Source organism: Carcharodon carcharias, chromosome 1 (genome assembly GCF_017639515.1).
Source record: "Carcharodon carcharias isolate sCarCar2 chromosome 1, sCarCar2.pri, whole genome shotgun sequence".
NCBI classification, from domain to species: domain Eukaryota; kingdom Metazoa; phylum Chordata; class Chondrichthyes; order Lamniformes; family Lamnidae; genus Carcharodon; species Carcharodon carcharias.
In genome coordinates, this window is record NC_054467.1 from 140,817,264 (window position 1) to 140,835,224 (window position 17,961).

Consider the following 17,961-nt stretch of genomic DNA (forward strand, 5'->3'; position numbering starts at 1 on the left):
AGAAAAGTGGACTTTATTGCCACCAAAAAAAACTACAAACGTCGCTCAGACGCTGATCATGAAACATTCCCTAATCTAGGGCCAACACAAAATCACCAGCGACAAACCCATGGAGTGCTTAATGTGCCTTATGCTTTCGTTTGCGGATGCTATGTCTAGGTGCCGCCCCATCGCTCAGAGTGTCTTTTGAGACAGCTTGCTGACTCTGCTGTCCTGTTGGCCTCGATGACCTTGGCGGCCGTCCTCTGGCCCATGCAGCCTGTGCTGGCCCTGCCAGGGAGGGAGTCACCAGTTCCAGAACTGGCACCTCCCCAGTTGTCACAGCCTCAGCAGATGCAACGGTCACTGGCAGAGGGGCAGAGGAGCTGCTGCCCTCATCCGGAGCACCCTGAGAGGAGCTCACACCGATGACAGGCAGCTGCTGCGTCGACGTGAGCTCACATTGGATCTCCCTGTTCACCGGAGATGGATGGGCACTGAGCTGGGACACTTGGTGGCCAGAACATCTCCCACATTGCCAATGACCACCTGTGGCCATTAGCATTGTGAGAGCTTGCAGGTCAGAGCGTAACCCAATCAGATGATGATCAATCTGTTGGAAGCCCCTCTCCATGAGAGTCACCAATCTCTCAAAGGAGGAAGCCTGATGCTCTGTCCTGAGGTTCATGCCATCACTGACAGTCTGCCTGGATTCCTCCGCCACAGAGACCAACTGAAGCACACTCTCATGCAACCCTGCCAGATGTTCCCGTGCACCCTGCCGCTTGTCCTGCAGCTGCTGCATGGCTGACATCTCCAGAGGCACATCATCACTGCCCGACTCAGCATGTGCCTGGTCTCCTGCAGTCCTCTGGCTGCTGGTGCCATCGATACTCTCTGTCTGTGCCATCTCCTCCAGCGATTGTGAAGTGCCCTCTCCACTGCCCCGGGACAGTAGCCGACATCATAATCCCCACCGATGTGTTTGTCGCTGTGCTGGTGCCGGGCTCGCTGAAATGATGTGATGTAAGTTGCAAGTGTTGGCCCTCAGGTGTGGAGGGGGGGCTCTGGACTTGTTGCTGGCGGCCATGCGGTGGTGATGCTGAAATTAACAACAAGGACAGTGCAACAGTTAGCGTTCAGTCAGTAACACCTTTCATCCCTTTCCCCCCCAGCCTCATAAGTCGCTCACCCTTCAAGAACCTAAGGAGGCGAACATTGGAGGGGTGGTGAATAGTCAAGAGGAGGCCCAAACATTACACGCGCATGCAAACAGGCTGGTCAGAGAGCCTAAGGAATGCCACATGGATTGTTATGTGGATAAGTGTGAGGTTAAGTGCTTGGGCAATACAAGCAAGGCATGGGAATACATGAGAAATGGTAGGACCATGGGAAGTCACAACGATTACAGGGACCTTGCTGGGCATAAGACATTTAACAAGGTAAAAGCCAGACTTGCCTTTATTAGCTGAGGAATAGAATGTAGGAAAAGGGAGGTCAAATGCAGAAAACACTGTCGAGGCCACAGCTACACTTCTGCATCCAGTTGTGACCTGCGCTTCATGGGAGGGATGGCATTGGAGTGGGGAGAGTGCAGAGGTACCTGACCAGGATGCATGCTGGTCTGGAGAGTTGGAGTTATGAGGAAACATTGCAAACACTTGCAACATTTGCTGTGGAGCACAGGAGATTGACAGGTCACATTATTGACCTTCATACCATTATGAGGGGCATAGAATGGGTGAACACAAGGCAACATTTCCCCTTGGAGCAGGGATGACTAACGTGGTGGCATTTATTTAAGTTGAGTGCCATGAGGTTGACAGGTGAGGTGCTGAAGACCTTTTGGACAGAGTAATGTGGGATGAACTGGCTGAAAGGGTGGTGGAGGTATGAACCCTCCTGAGATGATATAAGTCTTTGGATTGTCCGCAGTGATGCCATGGCATGTTAGGCCATGGGGATAGTGGTCAAAAATGGGATAAGGCAACTTTGGAAAGTGCTAGAGACGCACATCCTCAAGGAGCCGAGGGACCTTTGTGTATCACCCACACGCCTGACTGTTTCAGTCTGTGAATGAACAGTGTTGCAGCATTAACGATTGCAGCAATCACCAGTGCTTTGGATGGTGGGGAGACAGAGTGGGTAGGACTATGGGCCTCAAATATCTGGCTGCTGCACCCCAGCCTCACCGACACCTGCGACCTGGTCGCCTGCCTCCTCCCCAGCTCCATGGCCTGCTCCTCATAAGTGGTGAGGTGCTGCAGCAGGACGTGCCCACCACCAGTCCTCTGATGATCCCGGCTATTGTTTTTGCTTGCAGAACAGAGAAGAGCATTTTTTGGGGCTGATCGCTCACGTACTCTGCACGTGCACCCCGAGCCCCAACCACAGTGGCCCATCTGAGGCCTCCAGTGGCTCCTGTCCACACTACTGGTGATCAGTCCCCAGAAGATAGTACGGCTGGTCCCAACCCCGTCCCCCAATGGCCACCTTGGACACATTTGGCATCCATCACTTTGAATAACACACGGGTCTTAGCGCCCATGGCAATGAGGTGCAACTAGGTGCGGCGCTATGACCAGCAGATGGTTCTTGGCCACGACACCTTGAGGCTCCCCTTCCACCATCTCATCACCATCAGACATGTGTTGGAGTTCTGAGTATGTATCTAGCTGCCTCTCCTGCAAGTTGCCCCCGGGCTACTCAAATGCGACAAACACCAACATATGCTGTGGGGGGAACCCATCTTCTCCTCAATCACTAAGGCTGATGTAAGCATGGTCACTATCTGTTTTCCCACCCAGCCTGTGCCAAATGCCCAATGAAGTAACGACACTAAGATGTTGGGTGTGGGGGGGGTCCTCAAAGGCTAAGGCTACCTGCTGGGTAAAATGGCCAAGGCTGACATGGTACTCACCCTTCCAGAGCGCAGCAAATCATTGAAGCGCTTGCAGCACTGGGTCCCTGTGTGCCGCACAGCATCTTGAGAGCTAACAGCCTCCGCCACCTCCTGCCACACCTGCCTGGTCACATGGGGGCCCATCCTCCAGAAACAACACCTCCCGATGGTTCGACACCTCTTCCAGGAGGACAACAAGGCAGGCATCGGAGAACCAAGGGGCACATTGGCCCCCTGCTGGCCTCTCCCGCAGCCTGCCCACCTCCTCCTCCTCTGCCCTCACCTTTTCTGGTGCCTGGTCACTGGCCATGGTGAACAGCCTAAAGGAGGCTGCCTGGCCATTCTTTATATAGACTGCCGGTTCCCCACTGGAACCAGCGGTCTGAACACGCCCACCGCCAATTTGAGTTTCCCGCTGAACATGGGAGTCTGAAACGTGCTAGGCAGGCCTTAATTAGCTTGCCCGTGCAAAATGACGGCGCGGCTTGTTTCACCGGCGGCGATTGGCTCTGTGCCACTGCCAATTGGGTCGGGCCCACCCGCCCGACAAACAGAAAATTCTGCCCACTGAAACGCCATCAGTGGCACCTTTCTTCACATCGATATACTTCTTGTAATATGCATCGTGGCGTCTGTAGATAGCATGAAAGATAGATTTCGGAGGTAGGAGTCGATGTATAGTCCAGGTAGGAGCCTCTGCTACCTTCAAATCCAGCAGTCTTTTCTTGACAAGTGGCACTTCTCCTTTACCTGTGGTCGTCCCTCAAGCCGCCACAGTGAACCATTTGGGTTTTTATGGCAATTGGTGATAGTTTCCTAGTCACCATCACTGAGACTAGCTTTATAATTCCAGATTTATTATTTAAATTTAAATTCCACCAGCTAACATGGAATTAGAACCCACATCCCCAGAGCATTAGCTAGTCCAGTGACATTACCACTAAGCCACCAGAGTATAGATATATATTTATTACAAGCATTGTCAGTTTTGCTGTCGTTACTGGCTTCACTACAATGCCACCATAGTATGCACATACATTTATTTTGAGAGCTATTGTTTTGGTATTTCACATCATTCTACCTGTCCTGCTGCCCTAGGGGATATAATTAGGAGTTTGTACTTTGTGCACAACCATATTTGACTTTTTTTATACAGCAATACCAATTTTATGCTGTTTCACATTCTAGAAAACTACCGTATTATAACTAATCTAAGACCAACAAAAAGTATTTCTAGCCAATATTTCCTTCATGCAGTAACATTTTCTTAAAAGCAGAATTTTCGGAATATAGAAATAGGAATAACATAGACTTGCTCACAGAGAATTGGTATAACATTACCATTATTACCGTTATTAGAATAAGACATAAAACTCCATGGGTCTAAGAGAGTAATACTTAGCCAATCAATCAGCAAATCTCCATGTAACAGAAGTGTATTCCTAGCTGTGAGATTTATAATCCTAAATCTGGTCTCAATAAAAAAAGAAAGTCATTCCCTTGTGTTGAGGGCAGGCTCTGACAATCTAGTACCCAAGGATCAAACTACCCTCTGTACAATCAAACCAGTAACCTCTCCCAAACCATGAACTGAGCCAATTTAGACTTCATCATTAACGTTTAATCCCTAATGGGTTTTTCTTTGTGTTTTTTCCTGCTATTTTTGTACTTTCCCACATCCCCCTCCCTACGTCCTCCTTCCTGTAGGACAGTCACCGTGGGTACTGGTCACTATCTGGTTGTAAATCAGAGAAAACACCCTTTTGCATGAGGCCCAAAAGACATGGGGGAGGATCTTCCAGTTGCTGAGCGGGAGCAGGGCCCGCTTGCTGACGCGAAAAATGATGCGCAGTGATGTCAAGGCGGAACTCCCGACGTCACCCTGCGTCATTTCCATTTTCAGACCGGCGGGGTCGCAGCAGAGTCAGCTATGTGCCTGCTGACCTGTCAATGGCCTTTAATAAACCAATTTAGTTAATTGACAGGGCTGCCCTTACAACCTTAAGGTGGCTGGGCAGGCCAGGAGCCCTGGTGGGATTAAGAGAAAGCATGAAACCTCATCCATGGGCGGGATAAGTTTCATGAGGGTTTTTAAATGTTTAATAAAGGTTTGAGTTAAAGTAATGGACATGTCCCAACTCATGTGACAGGGTCACATGAGGGGACATGTCAGGGAAATTTTTTAAACATTTCTCTTAAAAGTTTTGATTCCGAGGTGATCTCCCTGAGGTAGCACCTAACCTCAGGGAGATCTGTGCGTTCTTTCGCGCATGCGTGAAAGAGCACACTCCTGGCTGAGGGAAATCCCCCCCGTCAGCCCGCACAAGGAGCACATAGCGCTTCTTGGTGAACATCATGCTGGACAGGCCTTAATTGGCCCACCCATGTAAAATAGCAACGTGCCCTCAACTGGGGGCACCGATCAGAGGCGCACTTGCCCATGCCCGCTCCTGCAGTCCCTATATTTATGGGGATACGAGGAAGGGGAAGTATAATGTAGGACAAGGCCAGGGGGAGGGGAGTTGTTTGACAAGGCCAGCATTTATTGCCCATCCCTATTTGCCCTTGAATTGAGTTGCTTGCCATACTATTTCAGAGGGCAGTTAGAATCACATTGCTGTGGGTCTCAAGTCACATGTAGACCAGACCACGTAAAGACGGCAGATTTCCTTCCCTAAAGGGAGTTAGTGAACCTGATGGGTTTTTTTACAACAACAACAGTTTCATGGTCACCATTACTGAGACTAGCTTTTCAATTCCAGATTATTAATTGAATTTAAATTCTACTATGGTAGGATTTGAACCCTTGTACCCCAGAGCATTAGCCTGGGCCTCAGGATTACTAGTCCAGTGACATTACCACTGCGCCACTGCCATGTGGAGGTCCTGTTGAATTTAATGACCTTGCTATAATTTATTTCTTCTGTTTCCTGCCTGGCAGCCTGCCAAATTGACAAATTGGTTGATTGCCGGATATGAAAACAAATGGTAGGAGGCCGCAGCCAGAAACTCTTGGCGGCGGTCCATTGTAATTGTGGTCGCAGGGTTGTGGTTGGAGAGAGGCCATTATCAGTTGAAGGGAGGCTGAAAGTTTACTTGAGGGCTTGGGGAAGCTCTCCTTCTCCTCCTGGGCCACATGGAGCGCTATAAAAAGGTCTTACCTTTTGGAGCCAGGACTCCTGCCTCCATTTCAATGCCCAACTCTAGGAAACCCAGCCAACAACAGTTAAATTTAAATTAGGCTCCCATATGCACTGTAGAAGCCTGATGTAAATGTGATAACAAAGCCTCATTTTGTCAAGCTGGTACACATACACACTGTGCCACAGGTGGGTACATGGTGGGCTGGGGACACATGCCTTCTTTTCAGAGCTTAATCTCCCCCCCACCCCCCACCCCAGATCCAACCTCCTCCTGCTCATTGCCATAGGGTTAATATCAAGGATTAGGATCAGTTCTGGACCTATCCCTGCAACTACAGTAATGGCCACCCATCATCATCATAGCCACCAGTGTGATGATATATCCAAGCAGCATTGCATTCTCCCAGGACATTTAAAAGAACAAATTTGTTTTTTTAAGCCTTTCCCCACTGAATTTTTATCCAGTAGACTGTAAACATGAAATGGATGTTTTATGTCTTATCTAACCATCTTGTTCTGTTGTTACCTTATTTTCCATTAGTTAGTGCCTTCCTTCCTTTCTTAATTTACCTCTTCTTCCATAGCTGTAAACCTGAAGAAACTTTCCTTAGGGATACATGCACAGCTGAGTATTTTCAAAGAACCCCTTCTCCTATCCTGGTTGCCCAGACTGTAACCCTGAGTGAAAGCAGTCACGATTCCAGTGAGGAAGTTGAAGATGAAGATGAGAGGGCCCCAGATCTAGAGAAAGATGACATGATGAGCAGGCGGATAAAAGCCATCTCCAAGCAGAGCAGTTCTGTCTTTAATAGATTCCTCCCGGTCCCCAGTTCACAGCAAGGCCAGTCAAGGAGTGGAATTAATAAAGGACGTGAGAAGGATGCAAAGAAAATGAACAAACCCAAGGAGGAATCTTTGTGGACGTGAGCTTTTTGTTTTGTTTCTTTTAACTAAACAGTTGCCGTGGGACTGGAGCCTGATGCGCACTTAAACTGAACTAATTACAAGTGTGGAAATGCCTGTGTTAAAACAAGTAACACTTAGCATGTGTTTGAATTTGTATTGTCTTTGTGCCACCTTGACTCATCATGAATTGTCACAGTGCCATTGCAGAAATAATTACCAAAATAATATAAAAGGTAAATGGGACTGTATTTTTCATGTTTTCATGCCCGAGTGATAACAGTGAAAATCATTTTTTTTTAGTTTATAGCTTGTTATGTCGTAACACCCAGTTTGTGGTATGTTTTTGCACCCTGGAAATTCATTTGTCCTAGAACTGTTAAGAATACATGGGAGTTACTTTAACCTCATGTTATGTCAGTCCCTAAAGACAAAGCAGTTCTGCTTTACTGACGTCACAAATAGAATGGGTTGCCTTGGGTCCACTGTCACATGTAGGAGCATTCTACACAAAATATCTGCTCCTATTACAGATCTAACCAGCATTTCTGAAGCATAAAACACTGTAACAAAGGGCAACTGGAGGATAATCACACAGATCTCTTTATTTATGAGATAATGTGGGATAGTGTAGTGGACATTTGAATTTTAGCTGAAAAGCTGCAGGTTTGATTCAATGCCACCTAGTGTTGCAAATTGAAATCTTATGGTGCATCCTGTTTCAATAGTGATTATCAACATAATTTGCCGAAAGAGGATGTGACAAGGTAGAACTCTGAAATGAAGTAGGGAGAAGTTTTAATTCAGGCAGAACTATTGTCTGAGATTGAGTGATATGTCTGGGCTATTTGGAGCTAACACCTACCTTCCAGTAGTGACAGATGCCAATTAGGAACCCCCACTGATGTAAAAGCCTTCCTTCCTTAGATATTTTGAGTAGTTAATATGTTTTTAAATTGTTCAAATGATATTACATGAGTCTGTGAATTATAGGCAAACACTTAAACAAATAGTCCCATTTTACACGTGAATTTTTATCTTTTGTGTTCCTGCCAGAGAACTTTTCATACCTGGAACACACATGGAGAATTTAGGCATGCACGTTAAAATCATTGGTTGGAAAATGAGGACCACTGAGTGTGTGAAACCTTGCTCTGGGATCAATAAAACTGAAAATTTAATTCCAAGGAAGGTGCTGTTGAAGGAGCCTTGGTGAATTCCTGCAGCGCATCTTGTACTGCTGCCACTGTGCGGTGGTGGAGGGAGTGAATGTTTGTGGATGTGGTGCCAATCAAGCAGGCTGCTTTGTCCTGGACTTTGTCAAGCTTCTTGAGTGTTGTTGGTGCTGCATTCATCCAGGCAAGTGGGGAGTATTCCATCACACTCCTGACTTGTACCTTGTAGATGGTGGACAGGCTTTGGGGAGTCAGGAGGTGAGTTACTCATCACCCAATTCCTAGCCTCTGATCTGCTCTTGTAGCAACAGTACATAACTGGATAGTCCAGTTCAGTTTCTGGTCCATGGTAACCCCCAGGATGTTGATAGTGGGGGATTCAGTGATGCTAATGTCATTGAACATCAAGGGGCAATGGTTGGATTCTCTCTTGTTGGAGATGGTCATTGCCTGACACTTGTGTGGCATGAATGTTACTTGCCACTTGTCAGCTCAAGCCTGGATATTGTCCAGGTCTTGCTGCATTTGGACATTACTGCTGCTTCAGTATCTGAGGAGTCGGAAATGGTGCTGAACATTGTGCAATCATCAGCGAACTTCCCCATTTCTGACCTTATGATGGAAGGAAGGTTATTGATGGAGCAGCTGAAGATGGTTGGGCCTAGGACACGACCCTGAGGAACTCCTACAGTGATATCCTGGAGCTGAGATGACTGACTTCCAACAGCCACAACCATCTTCCTTTGTGCTAGGTATGACTCCAACCAGCGGAGAGTTTTCCACCTGATTCCCATTGACTACAGTTTTGTTAAGGGCTCCTTGGTGCCACATTCTGTCAAATGCTGCCTTGATGTCAAGGGCAGTCACCCTCAACTTACCTCGTGAGTTCAGCTCTTTTGTCCATGTTTGAACCAAGGCTGTAATGAGGCCAGGAGCTGAGTGGCCGAGGCGGAACCCAAACCGGGCATCAGTGAGCAGGTTATTGCTAAGCAAGTGCCACTTGATAGCACTGTTGGTGATCTCTACCATTACTCTACTGATGATGGAGAGTAGACTGATGGGGCGGTAATTGGCTAGGTTGGTTTTGTCCTGCTTTTTGTGTACAGGACATACCTGGACAATTTTCCGCATAGCCATGTAGATGCCAGTGTTGTAGCTGTACTGGAACAGCTTGGCTAGGGGCGCAGCAAGTTCTGGAGCACAAGTCTTCAGTACTATTGCCAGAATATTATCAAGGCCCATAACCTTTGCAGTATCCAATACCTTCAGCCATTTTTTAATATCACGTGGAGAGAATTGAATTGGCTGAAGACTGCCATCTGTGATTCTGGGGACCTCCGAAGGAGGCCAAGATGGTCATCCACTCAACACTTCTGGCTGAAAATTGTGGCAAATGCTTCAACCTTATCTTTTTCACTGATGTGCTGGGCTCCTCCATCATTGTGGATGGGGATATTTGTGGACCCTCCTCCTCTAGTGAGTTGTTTAATTGTCCACCACAATTTATGCTTGGAAGTGGCAGGACTGCAGAGCTTAAATCTGATCCGTTGGTTGTGGGATCACTTAGCCCAGTCTATCACTTGCTGCTTATGATGTTTGTCATGCAGGTAGTCCTGTGTTATAGCTTCACCAGGTTGACACCTCATTTTTAGGTGTGCCTGGTGCTCCTCCTGGCATTGCCCCCCTGCACTCTTCATTGAACCAGAGTTGATCCCCTGGCTTGATGATAATGGTAGAGTGGAGGATATGCTGGACCATGAGGTTACAGATTGTGTTCAAGTACAATTCTGCTGCTGCTGATGGCCCAGTCATGGATGCCCAGTCTTGAGTTGCTACATCGGTTCAAAACCTATGCCATTTTGCACAGTGGTAGTGCCTTACAACACGATGGAGGATATCCTCAATGTGAGCGTGGCTTCAGCTCCACAACAACTGTGCAGTATACTGATACTGTGATGGACAGATGCATCTGCAGCAGGCAGGTTGGTGAGGATGATGTTTTTCTCTCTTGTTGGTTCCCTCACCACCTGCCACAGACCCAGTCTAGCAGCTATGTCCTTTAGGACTCAGCCAGCTTGTTCATTTGAATTTGAGTTCATTGACCTTGACCTCTCAGTGATGGCGTAGTGGTATTGTCACTGGACTAGTAATCCAGAGATCTAGGGTAATTCTCTGGGTACCTGCGTTCGAAATCTGTCCATGGCAGATGGTGGAATTTAGATTCAATAAAAATGTTGAATTAAAAGCCTAATTCTGACTTCATTATGGTCCCCATGAAACCATTGTCAATTGTTGTATTCTGGTTCACTAATGTCCTTTAGGGAAAGAAGTCTGCCTTCCTTACCTGGTCTGGCCTACATGTGACTCCAGACCCACAGCAATGTGTTTTTTAACTCTCAAATGGCCTATCAAGCCACTCAGCTGTAACAAATGGCAAAGTCACAAAAAAGGAATGAAACTGGATGGACCAGCCGGCATTGACCTAGGCACCGGAAACGACAACGGCAATCTCACGTTGACCCCACAAAGTCCACCTTACTGACATCTGAGTGGTGCTATCGAGCCACTCTTGGTGATGGACATTGAACTCTCCCACCCAGAGTATATTCTACACCCTTGCAGCCCCAGTGGTGTTCAACATGGAGGAGCACTGATTCATCAGCTGAGGGAAGGCGGTACGTGGTATCAGCTGGAGGTTTCCTTGCCCATGTTTGACCTGATGCTATGAGACTTCATGGGGCCCGGAGTCGATGTAGAGGATTCCTTGGGCAGCCCCCTTCCAATTGTGTACCGCTGTGCCACCACCTCTGCTGGGTCTGTCCTGCCGGTGGTGATGGTCGAGTCTGGGACATTATCTTTAAGGTATGATTCTGTGAGAATGACTACGTCAGGCTATTGCTTGACTAGTCTGTGAGACAGCTTGACACTGGCCCCCAGGTGTTAGTAAGGAGGACTTTGTGGGGTCGACAGGCCTGAGATTGCTGTGTCGTGTCTGGTGCCTAGGTCGATGCCAGGTGGTCCATCCAGTTTCATTCCTTGGTTGTGACTTTGTAGTTGTTTGTTACGGCTGAGTAGGGCTTATTAGGGCATTTCAGGGTCTGGAGTCACATGTAGACCAGACCAGGTAAGGATGGCAGATTTCCTTCACTAAAGGGCATGAGTGAACCAGATGGGGTTTTTACAACAATTGACAATGGTTTCATGGGGGCCATAATGAAGTCATAATTAGACTTTTAATTCCAGATTTTTATTGAATCTAAATTCCACCATTTGCCGTGGTGGGATTCAAACCCTGGCACCCAGAGGATTACCCTGGGTCTCTGAATTACTGGTCCAGTGACAATACCGCTACGCCATCACATGAGTGGCCAAGGTCAATGAACTCAAATTCAAATGTCATATCCTTACATATGAGCCGCTAGCCACATACTGTGCTCAATGGATCAAAAGCTCCCCATCACTCACCTCCAACATTCTCAAGTATGACTCATATCTCACATTCATAGCTTCGCCTCATCCTCATGCAGTTAGCTTTGTTGCAATCCTCACGTTCATATCTCACAGTTGCACACACTGCCTGCTATTCAACCAAGATGGCCACATCAGCCATTATTGCACCACACTCACCAGCATATTTTCCCCTCTCCTGTCAGGCAAAGTGATGAACAACCAGTGGCATCAGCAGCTAGCCTGCAGAGCACAGGCCCATGGAGGAGATGATGGGTCACCATAATTGGAATAGTCCTCCCTGACACCATGACCGACGGCAGAGCTGAGACCATAGAAGGTGACAATATGTTCATACCTCAATCTCACCTTTCCCCTCATCCCACAATCTCTCCTGACTAATAAATTACAGATTGTCTAAGCATACAGCTCTTACTTTCTCTTCTCCCCTCCCAAAAACCCTACTCTTGTGTCCTTCTCCTTTCAGATTCCCAAGAACTGCCACCTGGTCAGGCAGTGGTGCAGGCACATTAAGTCTATAGGAGAAAAACATACACTGATGATGGTGAAACACTGTCATTTGATCTCACATTCACATATTAAATGGCGCTTTCCAGTCCTAAGAGTGGCGAGCTTAATGGCGGTGGGGGGGGGGGGCAACAATGGGGTGGGAGCTAAAAATTCAGTTTCCCACTGGCATAATATGATGGTGGGAACTTGCCCTCCCTTCTTGCCAGAGGCCAGTGTGGAACTGTTTCTCATCCCATTAAACAAATGTAGATGAAGGCCCGACTGGAGTCAGCTCCCCCACCACCACCCGCCCAATCATCCGCACCACCAGTGGGTTTTCACGCCAGTCCAGAACACATCTGGACCGACGTGGTATGCAATTGTCAGGCTTATCTGGAAGCAGGTCTGTGGCAGCCAGTGGAGATCGAAAGATGGAGGCCTCCAATGAACAGACTCTGGATCACCACGGGCAGCAGTGGGTGGGTGCAGCATCAGCTGACTCTTCGAATTGCAGGAGCTTCCAGGAGGTGGATTATCTGTTTTCATGAGCTTCCAGGAGATGGGTCTTCTATCTTCAGTGGTGGATCAGTTAATGCCCTGGCGCATTTTACACCTGGTGCCTGGATATGATGGTGGGACACAAGGCATCCAGCCTTCCCTGCCACGCAAAACGTCAGGAAACCCTCAACTGCATAATTAATTAGGCCAGCGTCACGCAATACAGGAGAATTCCCACCAGCCTCTGTGGCAGGAAATTCTCCCCATTCCTGCCCCTGCAAACAGACTTAGGCCCAGAACAGAAAATTCCACCCACTGACAATGCACAAAATTTACTGAGTAACAGAGGTGGCGTCTGCACGTGGTGAGTCTCTGGGCATGAGTGTCCGCAGCCAGGGCAGGGGAAATGAATAGCATGTGTGCCAGCTCTCCACAATGAGGTCACACCAATTTCTGTTATTCGAAAAGTTCCCATGGCTAATATTTTGAAAACAAGCAGTGAAATTTTGTGGAATGATTAAATTCAGGCTTAAAATTTTGCATTTTCCATTGGTTTGTTGTATTTCCTTGTAGCTGTATGGGAACACCACCACCTGCAAGTTTCCCTCCAAGTCACACACTATCGTGACTTGGAGATATATTGCCCGTTCCTTCACTGTTTCTGGATCAAAATCCCGGAACTCCCTTCCTAACAGCACTGTGGGTGTGCCAACATCACATGGGCTGCAGCGGTTCAAGAAGGCAGCTCACCACCACCTTCTCAAGGGCAACTAGTGATGGGCAATAAATGTTGGCTTAGCCAGCGACGCTCGCAACCCATGAAATAATTTTTAAAATTTAATTTATTTCTATTTGTGCTATCAATTCACCCGTCTTGTTAGGAATGCTGCGTGTATTCAGATAAAGAACATTATTTCCCTACTCTGACTTTATTTGCTGGTTGATTCACATCCTTACATGCTCTGTCCCTTCCTGTCACACTCTGGTTATCATTACCACATCACTGCCCTGCACTATAACCTTGTCCTTTCTCTTTAACTTTCCAGATCTCCCCTCACGTGAATCTTTCCCCCATTGTTCAGTTAAAGCTTTCTCAATAGCCCTAATTATAGGATTCGCCAGTACATTTGTCCCAGTGCTGTTCAGGTAAAGGTTGACCCAATGGTACATGTTCCTCTTTCTCCAGTACTGGTGCCAGTGTCCCATGAATCCATTTCTCCCACACCAATGTTGTGAGTCACGTATTCAAGTCTCTGATCGTATTTACCCTATGCCAGTTTGCTTGTGGCTCAAGTGATCCAGAGATTCTGCTTTTGAAAATAGACCCTAGCTGCTCATATGCCCTCAGCAGAACCTCTTTCTTAGTGCTAGGTCATTGGTACCCACATGGACCATGAAGCTAAATACTTCCCCTCCCACACCAAGTTCCTCTCCAGCCCTAAAGCAGCCTTTGGAATTCACACTCTTAGTTGCAAATAAAATTGTCTGTCGCCCTAAATATACACTCCCTTACTACAACTACATTCCTATTTGCTCCCCCCACCGCCCGCATTAGAATGGCCTCCTGCACCATGGTGCCATTATCAGTTTGCTCATTCATACTGCAGTCCTTGCTCTCGTCCACATAAATTGCAAAAGCCTTGAACCTGTTTGACAATTGCAAGGGCTGAGGCCTTCATTGCTACCTTCTGGATCCCCTCACCTGTCCTTCTTACAGTCACACACTCCTGTCCCTGACCACAGACCAATTCTTAAGTACCTAATCTTAGGGGTATGACTGTCTCCTGGAACAAAATGACGAGGTAACTTTCCCCCTCCCCGATGCATTGCAATGTCCAAAGCTCAGACTCCAGCTCATCAACTCAGAGCTGAAGTTCTTCATGCTGCAGACACTTCATGCAGATGTATTTGCCGTGGATCACACAGGAATCTGCCAGCTCCCACATGCTACAACTGCAGCACATAACCTACCCTGCCATCTTTATTTTGTTTTTATTTAACTAATTAGCTTTTAAGTTTGGAACATCACACAGCGATTATCTGTAGTTACGTTATGGAGTTTAAATGGTTATGCTATAAATTTAGCACAATACTTATATTGTCCTAGTATCGTTTCAAAGTACAGACCCGGTTTAGAAGAGAAGAAAAACTTAAAACTCACCAATTGCCTAACTGCACACCCTATTAATGCATACAGGCTCTCAGATCTCACTGTGCCTGGTTCCCTCTCACGGACCACTCCTTTTAGTAAAAGGCCAGAACAGCATCTTCTCCCTCAATGTACCGATCTCCATCAATTACACATTTCCACATTTAAGCACTTGATCTCACTGCATTCAGTCTCAAGCTGCCAACTTCGTGCAACTTACTTGGTGTGTGTGCTAACCCTCCTGCATTCATACTAGCTCAGATTCCAGTGAGTTATTGCTGGCTAGGGATCCAGTTCTAAGTAGTTACCAAATTAACTACTCTGTTGCTGCCTCTTGACGATGTCTTTGTTTATCACTAATTAAGACTGAAAGAAACTACAATTTTCTGTTACACTTAAGTTAAATACAAATTTGACTATATTTTAGAAAGAGATAAACCCTTAAAGCTCCCTCATTACCAATTTCCTGGGTTTAAGCACTCAAACTCACTGTACACTGCCTCGAGCTGCCACCCTCATACGACTTATTGGTCAGAAACTGAACTGGACTAACCACAAAATACTACGGCTACAAGAGCAGGTGAGAAGCTGGTAATTCTGTGAAGAGTCCTGACTCTCAAAGCCTGTCCACCATCTACAAGGCACAAGTCAAGAGTACAATGGAATGCTGCCCACTTGCCAGGATGAGTGCAGCTCCAAAACACTTAAGAGGCTTGATACCACCCAGGAGCAAGCAGCCCACCTGATTGGCAACACATTCACACCTTAAACATTTACTACCTCCGTCCGAGTGTACCATGACTGCTGTCTGTATAATCTACAAGATGCACTTTAGCAATTCACCAAGGCTTCTTCAGTAGCACCCCCTGGAGCTGCAACCTCTACTGCATAGAATAGCAAGGGCAGAAGGCACATGGGAACACCACCATCTGCAAGTTCCCCTCTTAGTCACTCACCATTGTGACTTGGAAATATATTGCTGACCCTTCATCGTCGTTAAGTCAAAACCTGGAACTCCCGAAATAACAGCGCTGTCAGAGTACCTTCATCATATTGATTGGAGCGGTTCAAGAAGGCAACTCACCACCACCTTCTCAAGGGAAGTTAGGAATAGGCAATAAATGCTGGCCTTCCCAGTGATGTCTACATTCCGTAAATGAATAAAAAATGGCTAATATTATTTTGTAAATTAGTTTAAGAGATAAGCTTTAATTTAAAATCTAGAAACTTTACAATTAAGATGCATAAATAGTGTAATTGTTATGTTAGCATTAGCACGATACTAATCCTAATTCAGTCAATTGTTCCATATAGGCCTTTGCAAATATGATGACGTCACATTATTCTGCCGTGTGTGGTACAGATCAGATAATTAATTCACAGACCATGTCACATTGGTGTATCTGCAGGTCTTGAAATATTGACTACCTCAGCATCTAAGTTGTATTTATATGTGAAGCTGTGTAGGAGTTATGTGTATTAGTGTAATTAAAAATCTCAAAATAGAGTAGCATATGTATATTTCTGCTACTTAAATACAACTTCTGATTAGTCTAATTGACTATTTCCTAATGAAATGGTTGCCATTAAAAATGCACTAGCTACTGGTAATTGACAGTTAACTGCTAAGCATTGTTTGAAATTTAAACAAGGCAGCTTGACTCTGATTTGTCAAAACATTGCTCTGTGGAATGAACCAGTGAATGGCTTTCGCTTATTTAGTTTAGCTGAAACAGGTGCAATGTGTATACACACTCTTTCAGTTCTGCAAAGAACAGGGCAACATCTTGACCAATCAGAGTCAAGCTGACTTGTTTAAATGTCAAACAGTGCTTGGCAGTTAACGGTCAGTCACCATCAACTGGTTCATTCTCCATGCCAACGCCTCTACCAATCAAGGTCCACTTGCCAACCAGTCAGCACTCTCTTCTCATAGAAGTATAAACATGTTGTTTCCCCTGACATTGGCATTTTCTTGTGAAATGTCCTGTTAAGTGCAAGACAAAAAGCTTTGGCAAAAAATGTCTCTTTTTTGAGCAATACTCAAGTTCTGTACTATAAATGACCCTATTCATTATTTGAATATCTACTTTACAACATTATCCACATTACAGCCATAAATCTGTCAAATCAAAAACCATCACTTGTATATCCATTAAAATAACTTTACCCTCTTGACAGCTCATAAATCTGTCAAAACAAACAAATATTTGTGTCAACAACCCCTTATGAACAGATTTGGCAAGGTTGGGAAGTCAGCCAAGCACTCATAAGGAGGTTTCACAGCACAACTGTATAAAGAACCCCTGCTAAGCGGAATCGATTAATTGATTTGGAAGTCAACCAAGAATTTAAAATGAGATTGCATTGAACAACTGCATCAACAAGTGCTCCTGAGTGGAATCCACTAATGTCTTTGAACATAATCAGCAGCACAGTCAATTCTCAAAACTTTGAAATGGCCAAACAGATGGCTGAGCTGAATTTCGAGGAGAAATCAAAGCCATGGACACATTTCACACAATCAGATTTTGATTTCACTATTGTACAATTCAGAATAGCGCTTTATGCACTCTAATGCAACTAAGACATTTTCACTTTCATAGTGCTGTTCATCCCCTTGGCAGTTTGTCAGCTGTCAGAAGTGACAACCTGGCAACCACATTATTTACTTGTCATTTACCTTTTCAAAGCAAAGTCCTATCATCACTCACTTGAGATGATGTTTGTGCCTTGGGGAAGAGCCTGTTTTTTTTTCTCTTTTGTGAATGTCCTTTAATTCCAAGGACAGTTGGGGAGTATTCTGAAAAGGGTGTAATCAGACTTCTTAGCAAGCATTTTAGTTCCAAGAAAAGTCCTTGTGATCTGAGGTTGCTATGGGGATGAAAGTTAAAAATCAAAAGGTCAGTAGTCAGCTAATTAGGTGATCAAACTACAGCTGGAATCAGAACCTGCAGTCAGCACAGATCCTGGTGAAAAAGCAAAGAGAAACCTCTGAGAATAGAGCAGGGAATGTGTTATACAGCTGAAAGGGCAGACAGCTGGAGGCAAGGAGAGCAGGGATTGTGAAATGGAGAAGACCCCAATTGCTACCTGTTCAGTTTTGCCAGGGCCAACCAGATCATTTAAAAGAGCCAGGGAAGGGTGTCTCTAGGGATTTTGTGCCATCAAGACTGTCATGAACTAGCTAAGGAGATTCTGCAGGAGTATGCTGTTGGATGTCAACTGTATCTAGAACTTCGGATGGATTATGGC

General features: G+C 46.0%; 1 protein-coding gene across 16 annotated transcripts in view; it reads left to right on the forward strand.

The window, feature by feature from the left end:
* Positions 1-17,961, forward strand: part of LOC121287879 (LIM and calponin homology domains-containing protein 1-like) — a 518,147-nt gene that overhangs the window by 368,758 nt on the left and 131,428 nt on the right. For all 16 annotated transcript variants that reach the window (XM_041205922.1, XM_041206441.1, XM_041206524.1 and 13 more), the window contains one exon: positions 6,609-6,947. In XM_041205922.1, the coding sequence (XP_041061856.1) occupies positions 6,609-6,947 (339 nt within the window). The remainder of the gene's footprint in view (positions 1-6,608; positions 6,948-17,961) is intronic.